We start from the raw sequence: 13,578 nt of genomic DNA, 5'->3' as shown, positions 1-13,578 counted from the left end.
GAGAAAATATATATTATTGATGGTTTGCTTATACAGTCTTTTTCATTTAATACACAAAAACTTACATTACACAATTATAACTTACAGGGGTTGACCGCTAGGACTTGTGCCAGGACCACAATAAAACTAAAACGGCTGGTTTTAGATCACAATAATTTATTAGTATGGATGTAGAGGCTCCTTTTAAGGCCAATACAGCATCGATTCGTCTTGGGAATGACAGATACAAGTCCTGCACAGTTATTAATGTGTTCATTTTAACATAGCGTTTTATATGTGGTGGAACAGTGGCTTAATGGTTAGCACTGTTGCTTCACATCTCCAGGATCTGGAATCAATTCCCACCTCAGGGTCTGTGTTCGTGGAGTTTTCATGTTCTCCCCGTGCTTGATCTGTTTCCTCCCACAGCCCAAAGACATTCAGATTATTGGCGATCTTAATTCCTAATTAGGCATAGTGTGTGTGTGTACCCTGCGATGATTTGGCAACTTGTCTGGGGCGAACCCCACCTCATGCCCTAAGTCTCCTGGGATAGGCTCCAGGCCCCTCATGACCCTGTACAGAGTTTAAAACAGTATAAACGATGAGTGAGTGACTGAGCGAGATTAGCATGTTATATATATCTTCTTACAACTGTAGTATTTTTATTTTCATATCCACATGTTGGTCGAGCATCTGAAGTACAGTTTCTTCTCACAGGCATGTGGCCACCGCTATGTGAAGATAGTGCAGGGCGGAGGAGAGGAACAGCGGCGGATGGTGGGCAAATGCTTCGTCCGGGGTAACGACCTGAGCTTTGACCGCGAGGACTTGTGGCAGGACCACTCGTATGAAGTGTGCAACCCCAACACAGACATGGACATGGAAGGCATGTGCAGCATGGGCATTTCTGCAGGCATGACGGACAGCGATGTCTACATCGGCTGCACGGGGAGCTTCGAATGGCAGGGTGAGCAGCACAGATACCTCCAGCTGCACAACTGGGAAACACTCCTGCAAGAAACCTGATCAAGCTTGTCTTTCTTTCACCAGGCAATGTGCATGTTACCTGGAGAGACACCAGCCCAGGGAACTCCTGGGATTACAGTGAAAAAGGCTTTGAATTTTTGAACAAGCGCAACAGCTACATGGGTACGTCCAAATTTGCTCCAAACTATAAGAAGTACCCAGACAAATTATACACATTTTCATTATTCGAATTATGTAAATATATTTTGCTTTCTTTTTTTAGGCTATTCTGTAACAGAAGAAATGAAGTTGTTGAGCAGAAAAGAGTACACGGTGGTTACAGGGGCGCCAAGAGATGACTCCAGGGGTTCAGTGACGCTGGCTGTGAAAAGGTCGTTAAAGCTCGAGCCTGTGATTGTGATCCCAGGAGAGCAAGTGGGCTCTTACTTTGGGAGCAGTATAGCAGTGGCGGATCTCAACAATGACGAGTAGGTCACTTAGTTCCATTCTTACAACCAGGCACCTGTCAAGCACAAATAAAATGGTTCCAATCAGAAAAATTCAGTTATAAAACAGTTATATTACATTTTTATTGATTGATCTGGCTGTTTTTTTTTAGTCGTTTGGAAAACACTGTATGATGTCAGTTTTTTTACCCAAATATGGGCAACGAGTACACAATAGCACCTCAGTTTTAAACCTTTTATGCTAAAAGTCCATACTTATAGAAAGTCTGGTTGTTTTTGGTATACTACACGATGTAAATCACCTCCAAAACCATTTGAGATCTCAACTGTAATTGAATATACATCATGTTCCTGATTTCTGTTTCTTCATCCCCTCTCTGAGAAACGAAAGCTAACCAATGACCCTCTTGCTCACCTCAGTTGGAATGACCTGATAGTGGGAGCGCCGTTCTATTTCGACCGCTACAAAGAGCACGGCGGAGCGGTGTACATTTTCATGAACGAAAACGGATCTTTCCAGAACAAGTCCAGCATCATCCTGAACGGTGAAAAGGGTTCTGCGTTCGGATTCGCTGTGGCAGCTATAGGAGATATAAATCAGGATGGATTCCAAGGTACAGTGTATTTCAGCACGACGCGGTTGCAATGGTCAAAAGTATGTGGACACCTGACTTTTCCCACCAAAACTCTCTTTTGACGCTGTGGAATGACAATTTCCCTTAATTGGAGCTTAAAGCTCCGAACCTGTTCACAAATCTTACAGCCACATTCCACAATTTACTGGAAACCCCTCCCAGACGAGTGGAAGCACATATGGATGTGGTGGTCAGGTGTGCACGAACTTTTGGCCACACAAAATAGTATTATAGTCTATAATAGTATTAATGGTAGGCCAGTGATGTAGTGGTTAGCGCTTGCACCTCCAGGGTCTGGGTTTCCTCCCACAGTCCAAAGACAGACAGATTAAGCCAATTGGCATTCCCAAATGGCTTAATGTTGTGTGAATGTTGACTGAAGCTCCTACCATTGTTGGGATTGAATACATTGGTAACCATTGGCCTTCATGGTTCATAGTTGGACTACAGAGGTTCCAAGGTAGATGGATGGATGGATGGATGGAATAGCATTTATATTTAAGCAATAATGTTTCATCTTGTCAGAAGCTCCAGGTAGTTCTTTGAAAACAAGAATTCTTGCACTTTAAGTTTAATGTAGCTGAACAAAACTTAGAGATTTGCTGCCACCTAGAGGAACACAAGCTTACCATAAATGTGTCCAATTTCTCAAACGTCCTCTTTCTTGATTTGCTCTGTCAGATTTTGCAGTTGGCGCACCGTTCCATGATTCAGGAAAAGTCTATATATGGACAGGGAGCAAGGAGGGAATAACGACTGTTCCCAGTCAGGTAAAGTTGAAGCTGTGTCTTGCTTTACAGAATTGCATTAATGCATTACATGGAATAACTAATTTCTTCTTTATTATTGATAGGTTATTGAAGGGAAGTCTTTGGGATCTGGTGGATTCCAGACGTTCGGCTATTCCCTCAGCGGAGGCATGGACATGGACGGCAACAAATATCCTGACATCCTAGTCGGCTCTCTCGATGACCGTATAGCACTGTTGAGGTTAGTTATAAAATGCCTACGACCTAAAGACACATACTGTCACCTTAATAGAAATGAGTGTTCCTCAAATTCTGTTTTATTTGAATTTGATTCCATGTCAGGGCGCGTCCAGTTATCCATTTATCCAAAAACTTCACAGTAGAGCCAAAGATTGTGGATCCCAACCAGTGCATGGACCCTTGGTAAGGACGCTTCCGTACATGTTTTTGGGATTTTTTTTTGCGAGGATGTTCTAATCGAATCTATTTTAGACCCTTTCATCTGAAAGCACTGAAATGAACAAAAGTTTATATTGTGTTTTGTAGTATAACAGCGAAGATGTGTTTCACTTATACGATGAGCAATGGAAACCGTAACTTTAAAAAGGACATTAGTAAGTAAAAGAGGAATCAGATAAACATTTAGATATGACTCTTCTTATGAATGATAAGCCCATAAGCCCTCTTTTCTCTTCCCAGCTGTTAAGTACACTGTAGAGGCAGACCGCAACCGGCGAAGCCCAAGAGTGCAGTTCATCAATGGCAAAAGCACATACACAGGCCTGTTGTCCTTCTCATCTCCAACCTGCCAGGAGCTAAAGCTTCGAGTAAATGTAAGCAGCAGTTAAGGCTGTTAATTAGCATTCTCACGAATCCACACATTTACTGCTATTACCTTTCATCATACACAGTTTACTGTGCATTCTCATCAAAACTAAAAAATCACATTGAGATTTAACAACCTTACGCAAATGAAAAGTACATGGACATTAGAAAAGAACATAAAAAGAACATGGATGGTAAAGAACTGAAGCTAGACGTTGGTCAAAAACTAAACATCACACAGCCAAGATTCCATTGGCCTTCATGCTAAATTTAATATTCACTGTCTTAATGCAGACTGTGTACATAAAAAGCATGATTATGCAATTTGTTGGATATGTCGCTGCTTTTCATTCCAATCTGGTCACATATTGTATCTTGATCTTGGCCTAATTTATAATTAAATTAGACTGTGAATATAATGTGATTGTGCTTTTACATTTTTAATGACATTGGTAAGGTCTCTTGAGCAAAGGAAAGAGTTTTCAATTTTGGATTAAATATACGGAGAGTGTTTTGTTAAAACACACACACACACATATATATAAATATAAATATATATATATATATATATATATATATATATATATATATATATATATATATATATATATACTGATTCTTTAATAAAAATAGAGAGAAACAAGGAGATATTACTTACATTTTTTTAAAATATGTACAGTTTGGCAGCAAAATGAGATACTGTATGTCCAATAGTAAAATTGCAGTAAAAGCAAGACGTATTGCAAAGTGGTAAGGTGGTTAATTTGAGTCAAGGCTGTTATGGTTTGTTATTACCATAAATCCTAAAATATTATTTCAAAATTGTTTTAATTACTTAAGTACAAATTTCTCAATCATTTCGCAAAATTCACCTGCCACAATTTTGTCACAATGATAAATAAGCCGGCAGTCCTGGTTTATGGCAATGTAAGTATGCGATTTAGAATCAATAATATGTTGATGAGTTTTAATGAAAAAATCTAAAATGTATGCTTTGATTATGTTATTGTAGCAAATAATGGTAGCAATTAAGAACAAGGAAAAAAGTGTCAAGGTTTTGGACAGAAAATGTTTTTCAGTTAGAAAGATGCATGAAGATAACAGAACCTTATGATAGTACAGGTTTTGAATCAACATATACATCAATGGGTTCAATAATCATAATTATTATTATAGAACATATTTAAAATAAGAATTTCTAACAAAAATAAGGCAATAATTCCAGTCGAAAAAGAGTTCAGAAGTTCTAAATTAAGAAGACAACATAAAGCCATAACCAGATACAGCAAACACAACAGCCTGGTGTTGAAGCCTTACCCCTGTGTTTAATTCTCTTTCATATATGTTTTCCGTTAAAGTGCATCATGCATCACGTCAGGACTAATGAGAGTTCAAAGCATCTAAAAGAATAATATATAGCGATTTTTGACAAAAAAGTTTTAAATAACCTCGATTGCCAAAATGAGTGGAAGTCCGAAAAATAATGTTGATCTAATTTTGCAGTAAAACTGTTTGTATGGAAGTTTCAGTTACATTTTTAACTTAAAATGGAGAATTGTTAGATGCTGAATGCCATATTCAACAAAACTGAACCAATTGTGATAGTCTAAGATTGGTGCACGGTTTTAGTGCCGTGTTCACCTCTCTAAAGTAACGGTGTTTCCTCCACAACAGGAGCAGGTATCAAATAAACTGGAGCCGATTGTGTTCCTCCTGAATGTTTCTCTGAGCGACGCTGAGGTGGAGCCCCAGCAGACGCTACAGGACCTCGATGCATTCCCCATGCTCAGTGGCCAACAACAGCTGACGGAGAAAACCGAGGTACGGATACAATCATTTTACACAGGCAATAGCTGATTAAAGGACTACGGGAATGTGAAACATAACACCTGTGTTTTTACTGTATGAACATGCCAGATTTGGTTCTTCTTTTGCAGTTATAATAACAGATTTTAGAACATTGACTGTTTGAGTTCTTCCGCCCCAACCTTGTTAAACCATGTCTTCACTGCGCTCACTTTGTGCATGTGTACATTGCGATTCTGGAGCTGGAACTCTAAGTTTTAGTGACTCTACAGCATCCAAAGGCGATTTTGTGTAAAAGAACCACATGTGGGCGTGATGATCAGGTGTTCTCCAAACCGTTTGCCTTATAGTGTATACACAAAAGTTTAATTTGAATTGTACAAATATAGTTCTGCAACATGTTGGTTATTATTAATTATTCCTTGCATTTTTTTTTTTAGATTAACTTCCAGAAGGAGTGTGGCTCCGATAACAAATGCAGCAGCAATCTGCAGGTGAAGGCTCAGTTTGCCAGTGAGCAGCAAAGTGTGTTCCCCAGGTGTGATAACACTCTTAAACATTATGCCTCACATTGCTTTTTTTTTTTTATTATGCTTAGTGTCCAATTAACTTTTATTTTGTGTCTATTTTACTAAAATATTGTGCTAATATTGTGTCTACAAGGCAAAACATTATGCCCAGTTTTGGAGTTGTGGGATGGTTCCTGTAGATCAGGCTTATTAGTTCAGTGCGTTCCAGTTGGATTAGAACCTGGGGAGTTTAGAGGCTGGATCGAAGAACTCGGGACCTTGTCTGCTGGGCCCTGTGCGTGGTGCACTGGGTGTTCCAACATTGACTATTTTTTAGCAAGTTATGCAGCTTTGACTTTTCTATGGTAATGGTGTAGGCAGGCTGGCCTTTGGTCTCCTTTAGTCTAAAGCTATAAGTGTAATTTTAGCTCCTGCTCCCTTCATAATGTGTAATATGACACAACCATAAAATTTCCATATAACGGGAAGATTATTATATTTACGATATCGACTGTTAACTGATCCATAACTCAGTCATAATGTCTGTCTTGTTTTTTGTCTCATTTAACTTTGCTTTCATTTCAGCGTGGATGATAGACAGACGATGGAATATAACAGCAGTGTGAAGAAGCTGGTGCTGTTAGTGGAGGTGAGCAACGTGCCTGGGAACAACAAGCCAGCCGAGGACGCACATCAGGCCATGCTCAACATCACCGTTCCCCCTACACTCACCTACTCTGGCTTTCGTTCCAAGGTTAGGCCACACGGTGGCGCTCTTTACAGCTTTTAAAAGCATTGCTACAATATCCAGAAGGTCTCTCTAACTTATGTTTTTTTTTTAATAACAGGAAATCGAGTGTAATGCTAACAAGACTGTACTGTGTGATCTTGGAAATCCATTTAAGGGCAACAGAAAGGTAACACAATCCTGTAAATAAATATAATATATATATATAAAAAGGAAAAAAAATATATATATACAGTATATACATAACTCTTGTCACATGTAGACATTTTTAATCATTTCTTTTAATTTTTTATTTATGCTTTCTTTTTCTGCCCTCGTTTTTTCCTTTGCAGATTTCCTTTCAAATTATATTCGAGACTTATATTACACTGTACACAGATCAGATCGTGCTGCAGCTGCAGCTGTCTACGTGAGTGTCCTGATCTCTTTGATTCAGCATGTGGTTTTTAGAATATCAAAAGATTCTTCCAGCAGCACACACTCATATGATAATTCTGAAACTTTCTGATGTGTGTTTCTGTATCTTTGTGTGTGTGTGTGTGTTCAGTCTTAGTGAACAGACCGATCTCTTTCCTGTCCCAGTCACCCTGAATGTGGAGAACACAATCCTCACCTCTTTCTCTATGTATGTACATAATTACACATTTCTAAGATTTTTACGCCTTGATACAGTATGTCTTTGAAATGTATTCCCTACACACAGGTGCACAATATAACAAAAATGACTCAGTTATGAAATACCGTTAATGATGATAATGTTTTGTATTCAATTAATTTTATTTATAAATATGTCAACCTGCTTTATTTTTTATCCTTTAGTTTAGTTTTAATCCTTATTGTGTTTTACATATTAAAGACTCCAAGCTCGTGTTATAAAGCACAGTAAAGATCCACAACCTACAATCAATAATTAGGTAGACATAAATGAGAAATTAAGAAACATACAGTATGAACACTTTTACAGCAAAATGATACAGTTTTGATAAAAGCAATGGGGCAAGAAGTATTGCAAATTAATACAGAATATTTTGGGCATGCATATGAGTCACAAGTGTGTTAAAAAGCAGACCTTTCAACATATTGAGACAAACCTGGTTAGTTTAAATAACTGAATTTTGTAATAAAAAAAAAGCTATAATTAGATATATAATTATATAAATATATACATATAAACATATGCATTAGTTTCATGTAGGGGCAGCATGCATCTCACAGGTGATATAAAAAAAATCTGCACATCTAATTGTAGGTTTATGCTGTGTATCCAAGCAAAGGTAATAAATTTTTAGGGAAAAGAAATAGAAAAAAATGTTCCAGATCGGTCAGATTGCGGGGAGGTTCCCTGTGTACAGCCCTCTTCATGTCTTTATAAAAGCATTTATCTCTAAGCTTCCATTTAGCCCCCTACCTCAGAGCCCAGACCTCATAAAGGGTGTGACTAGCACATGCCAGATATTCCCACAGCTCCTTTAATGTTGCTGTAGGTCTCCTGCTGGCCACACTAATAAGTTGCCTGTTTATCAGTTTGGGTGGGATGCCTCAGTCCTGGTAATGTCACTGGCTCCTGTGCTTGATGATGGCCTTCACTTTGGTAATGTTTTGTAAATTGGTTTGGATTTTACTGATAATAAAATCCTGTGCATGCTTTGTAAGCTTCATTTTATTTTATTTTTTCAATGAAAGAAGAAAATTGTATTTTTCAGTTTTGTGAGTTGCCATAGTACAGCGCAAAGCCTTAGGGACATGCAAATAAATGCTGCAGTGGAATGCATTTAAAAAAAAAATAAATCAAAATAAAAAGCTTAGAAAAGCCAATAACCCAGTAAACTGTAATTAATTAAGTCAGTTCTATACGGAAACACTCAGTTCCTTTGAGGACTTTGTTGTACCTGCTTCTTTTTTGCATGCAAAACCCTTCTTTTTTTTTTTATTTATCTAAAAAGTGGTCGCTTATATAATACTCTCTTTTCTGGCATACAAATATTTTTCTGTAACTTTTAATTTTTTGCGATGAAATACTGATGTTTGAAAACCAGAAATGTTTTTGTTCTGCCTCTATAATAAAATCATAAAACCAAAAACAATCCATAACAAAGTTAATAGATTGCGACTCAAATGCCAATTTGTTGCCAAATGTCCATTTTGTGTAGCTGTGCTGCTGAATCCTGCTAAACAGGATAAAGTAGTATGGACGATGTAGGAAGTGTGTGATATTGCACAGTATTGCACAATTTTTTGCTTATATTTGTTCTCCTTGAGGAATTAGAGCCCGGAGGAGCCATACTCGCTTTATAACATGTCGGCTAGCTCACTAGTTAGATCACTTTCATTTTTATCTTCCTGTGGTTTCTTTTTCACCTGACATGCTTCAATATTTGAAACCAAATGTTTTATTCCTCAAAGCATCGTTTGATAGATTTGATCAATCGTAAGCAACAGAATTAGGTAGTGGGATTTTATACGGGGGAATAAATCCGCACTCCTCTACCCTGCAGAGAGAACTCAGTGGTGAACACTTACTTTAGTGGTGAAGTGGTGGGCGAGTCCGGCATGAACAGCACAAGTGACATCGGCAGTCTAGTGGAGTACGTCTTCCAGGTCAGTATTTTCTAATTAACTTGACATAGTTATCGTACCACAATGCTGTTGAATTCTCATATCTGATTGATGAGATGGTGGTGATTTTTTTTTAATATCTGTCGTTTTGACAGTAGGTCAGTAGTTATTACACCACTCTCTCAGGGATTATTTTTCTGTCAGAGCACATCCAAGAGGGTTTCATTCCTTACGTAATGTTCATGTTTTGTCAATTCATTTACAATGTTTTGAGGCCAGTGATTTAAGGACTTTATTTTTAAGTGAATAAAACTGTAAAAACAACAAAAAGTACTTTTTCGCAAAATAGTCAAGAGTTTGGGGATCATACATTACATACAGTACATACATACATACATACATACATACATGCAATGAGGCAATATCAAATGTCATACTGTAGAAATTAAAGACAAACTGTTGTATTGGCCAAAGTTATGTCCAAGTATACAGTTTTCAGTAGTGTCAATTTTGACAATAATGATGTTTGAATTTCCCATTAGTAGTTTTACACTGATACCTGTAAGCCAGGACAATAGGAAGTATATAAAAGATAAGATCACATAAGCTGCTGCAAATCATGTTGATTTGATGAGTTACCTAAAAAAGTGATTTATGTGTTTTATGTATGACATATCTTGTAAATAAAAACGAGAATGTCCTAAACAATGCAAAACCCTTTAATTTAATTATTTCTCATTAAATATATCTTAGCTGGCAACACTTTTTTCCCATAACTGATGTATTTTAGTGGTGTAAAAAGGGGTTAAATTATTGGCCTACATCCAGCGAAGAAAACAACTAGGGAACTGGGCATAGTGTAGTGGTCCAGCACTGTCGCCTTGCACCTCCAGGGTCCGGGTTCGATTCCCGTCTCTGTGTGCATAGAGTTTGCATGTTCTCCCCTTGGACGTGTAGGTTAGGTTCATTGGTGTCCTCAAATTGGCCATAGTGTATGTGTGTGTGCCCTGCGATGAATTATATATATATATATTTTTTTTTTTACTCGTTATAACTTTTTTAGCAACCTGGGTATAATCTGTTATGTTGTCTCAGGTGCATTAAATACAACAAATTTTCTATTGTTTCTTTCAGGTGAACGTGGTGGGAGAACCATTAGGAATGTTAGGAACTCTGGTGATGGATTTCCAATGGCCGTTTGAAGTGACAAACGGTAAATGGCTGCTGTATCTGACAGAGATCTTAACCGGTGGGACGTCTGAGTCGCACTGCGTTCCTCCCGGACAAATTGTAAATCATCTGAACTTAACAGTGAGTATGGACGGCACTCTTTTAACATTTTACTAAATCGCAAATACACATCATCAGATGAGCACTCGTGCTTGTTAATAAAATAATACAAGCAGTGTTCAAGTCAAACTGGGAATTGCAATGAAATTTTTAATAAAAAATGAAGCCGTAAAAAATGATTGACATTTACAGATTACTTCAAACACAGTACGGTGATGAGACTGTTAGCCGCAGTAAAACCTTTGAACCGTGCAAACATTTTTTTAAAAAGGCCATACCTGTATGTCCGTGAATGATAATCCTTTCAGCGGGTGGAACGTCTGATCCTTAAAAATTGGCATATAACTCATATGTCTTCAACTTGCGGACAAGACGCATCTGTCTGTGGGAACTGTACTGTACATACATTCATTCACAAACAACACTTGCACATTACCGGGACTCAGCTGCCACATCCCACATACAGTCCTGACCTCACTCCAAGCCATTTCCACATGATTGGGCCATTAAAGGGGTTCCTGGTGGGTCAGCATTTCAGACCTGAAGCATGCTCGTATTAGTCCTGGTTTGACCTGAACGCACCTATTATGCTAAAAATCTATCTAAATCTTTTTTAGGTTTTGGTGGCCATGCACAAAAGCATTTTGATTTTCTTTTTGTTTTTTTGAACTGATTAAAACAAAAAGATGCATTTTCTTAAACTAAATGTTTTTTATCATCAGCTGGCAAAAAAGAGTCCGAAACGGCCTAAGCGACACTTGGACAACAGCCTGCCCCTCACTGAAGCAGCTGTAACCCTTCTCACTCCACGCAAAGAGACCTACCTGATGGTACAACACACAGCCGCATCCATGTTCAGCTACTGTATTAAGCCATCAAAGTTTTCATTGAAATTAGATCATTCTATAATTACTCAATTTGCCCTCACATGCCATTGAGTATATCTGTTCGAATTTCTAGAAATACAATTGATTTGCAAAAAAGTTTAACATTTTATTTAGGAGTGTAAGTGAAAGCATCTACATTATTCAGGCACATTTCTGTTACCTTCAGCACATAAAGTCGATTTGATCGGTTGAGAATGGACTTGTTCAGTACACTATAAACCACTGGTACAGAAGATCACTCATCACCATCACTGGACCACTAACAGCTTCATCTGTATCCTTTATGAATAAAAGGACTGTGCGATGCAGACGGCTCGCTGCGTGACCTTCTCGTGCCCCCTGAGGAACATGTCTACTTCAGCCTCTCTCACCATCAGAGCTCGTGTGTGGAACAGCACCATGCTGGAGGTGAATGTTCAGACGGAAGGTTTTCACTTAACATAGAGCTGTCATCCCTCTGTGTTTCACTAACATTCTTGCTTTTTTCAGGATTTCGCCAATGCCTTTCGGGTGACTGTGAAAGGGAACGCCATGCTGAGACTGGAGACAGACAAACCCACCATCAAGATGAAAGCTGAAACTCGAGAGGTCAGGGAGAATCACTTACTTATTCATATCATTATCACTAAGTACACGGAGATTGTTCTATTGAAGCAATCAATACATGTTCTCCCCGTGCTTGGTGGGTTTCCTCTGGGTTCTCCGGTTTCCTCCCACAGTCTAAAGATATGCAGGTTAGGCTAATTGACGTTCCCAAATTGCCCAGGTGTATGTGTGTGTGTGCCCTAAAATGGATTGGCACCCTGCCTCGTGCCCTAAGTCTCTTGGGATAGGCTCCAGGTCCCCGCGACCCTGAATACAGGATAAAGCGGTATATGAGTGAGTGAGTTTTTTTGCCTTTGCATAAATACACTCCATCTTCTACAGTCCAACTAGGCATAAATACACTACCTGAACAAAAACAAAAACAAAAAAGAAGCATATTCATGTTTAAAAATGATTGCTCCTGCTTTCAGAATCACTCTTTCATAATTTGAGTCTTGGAATATACTGTACCTGTGCCATCAGGGAAAAGAAAAAATGCATTGATTGTTATAACCTTCAGTACCTTCAGGTCATCAGCTAACTTCATTTTATTGCCACATACTGTAACGTTGCTAAGTCCTAGACCTGACCTACTGAAGCAACACCAGATCATAACACTACCTCCAGAGGCTTGTACAGAGGCCACTACGCATGATGGTTCATGGGTTCTCTTGGACTTTGGAGCAGGTCATGTGGTCTGATGAGTTCAGATTGACCCTGTTCCCCAGTGATGGTTGCATCAGGGTAAGAAGGGAAACGCAGGAAGCGACGTACCCATCACTTTGAAATAGGGTCAATCTGAATTTTTTAGACCACATGACCATTTTGCTTTTTCATTTTTTCATAAGTCTCACCAACAAGTTTTCTTATGGTTACACGTCTGTTTTAGTCGCAATCCTGTTAATGTTCTTACTTTCTACTGACCTTTCTGAAGGGGTGACTTTTTTAACAAGGCAATTTGTACTAAATTAAATTATATTAAATAAAATATTGATATCAATTGTTCTCTAGTTAGTGAAATATATTGATTCATGTCTATGTATAGGAGAAAAGTAGCATAATATCCATATTCAATGAGAATGCTGGGATTTGGATTGTTAACAAACTGGGCTCATCATATCTTTTCCTCTTCTCTACAGTTTACGGTGAACATTGATCCCATTCCAGGAGAAGAAACCCCATATAATGTTCCATTATGGATATACATCATTGCAGGCGTAGCAGGAATCCTCTTATTAGGCATCATCAGCCTCATCCTGTGGAAGGTACACACATCACGTCTTACACTGCTATTTAGATCACTGTATCTGTTCTTCTCTGTAACGTATTCATGGTAGCGTGCTCCATGTTTCTAACCATCTCACTTTAGAATTCAGATGGAAAAAAGAAAAACAAAGTGCCGAAATCTACATCTAACATTAACATGTTATGAAGTATTCGCAAATTTTGACCTCTTGCCGCACATTGCTTTTCCAAATAGAGCAGTGTTCAAACTCAAACACTAATAAGGTTATTAAAGTGGAAACGCCAATTCACTGAAGGGGAAAGATGTGACAGATGTGCATTTGCATCT

At 38.3% G+C, this 13,578-nt stretch overlaps 1 protein-coding gene across 2 annotated transcripts in view; it reads left to right on the top strand.

The window, feature by feature from the left end:
• Positions 1-13,578, top strand: part of itga3b (integrin, alpha 3b) — a 49,019-nt gene that overhangs the window by 31,674 nt on the left and 3,767 nt on the right. For both annotated transcript variants that reach the window (XR_008365604.1, XM_053510819.1), the window contains exons 4-24: positions 700-949; positions 1,033-1,131; positions 1,232-1,436; positions 1,836-2,029; positions 2,732-2,820; positions 2,904-3,040; positions 3,142-3,222; positions 3,346-3,413; positions 3,499-3,632; positions 5,299-5,445; positions 5,871-5,968; positions 6,525-6,693; positions 6,788-6,856; positions 7,020-7,096; positions 7,235-7,312; positions 9,183-9,285; positions 10,378-10,554; positions 11,256-11,363; positions 11,715-11,828; positions 11,910-12,008; positions 13,145-13,270. Coding sequence is in view for 1 of the 2 variants with exons in the window: in XM_053510819.1 (XP_053366794.1) it covers positions 700-949; positions 1,033-1,131; positions 1,232-1,436; positions 1,836-2,029; positions 2,732-2,820; positions 2,904-3,040; positions 3,142-3,222; positions 3,346-3,413; positions 3,499-3,632; positions 5,299-5,445; positions 5,871-5,968; positions 6,525-6,693; positions 6,788-6,856; positions 7,020-7,096; positions 7,235-7,312; positions 9,183-9,285; positions 10,378-10,554; positions 11,256-11,363; positions 11,715-11,828; positions 11,910-12,008; positions 13,145-13,270 (2,622 nt within the window). In the remaining variant the exon portion in view is untranslated. The remainder of the gene's footprint in view (positions 1-699; positions 950-1,032; positions 1,132-1,231; positions 1,437-1,835; positions 2,030-2,731; positions 2,821-2,903; positions 3,041-3,141; positions 3,223-3,345; positions 3,414-3,498; positions 3,633-5,298; positions 5,446-5,870; positions 5,969-6,524; positions 6,694-6,787; positions 6,857-7,019; positions 7,097-7,234; positions 7,313-9,182; positions 9,286-10,377; positions 10,555-11,255; positions 11,364-11,714; positions 11,829-11,909; positions 12,009-13,144; positions 13,271-13,578) is intronic.

This window comes from Clarias gariepinus, chromosome 14 (assembly GCF_024256425.1).
Source record: "Clarias gariepinus isolate MV-2021 ecotype Netherlands chromosome 14, CGAR_prim_01v2, whole genome shotgun sequence".
Classification (NCBI taxonomy): domain Eukaryota; kingdom Metazoa; phylum Chordata; class Actinopteri; order Siluriformes; family Clariidae; genus Clarias; species Clarias gariepinus.
This window is presented reverse-complemented; position numbering and strand designations above follow the sequence as displayed.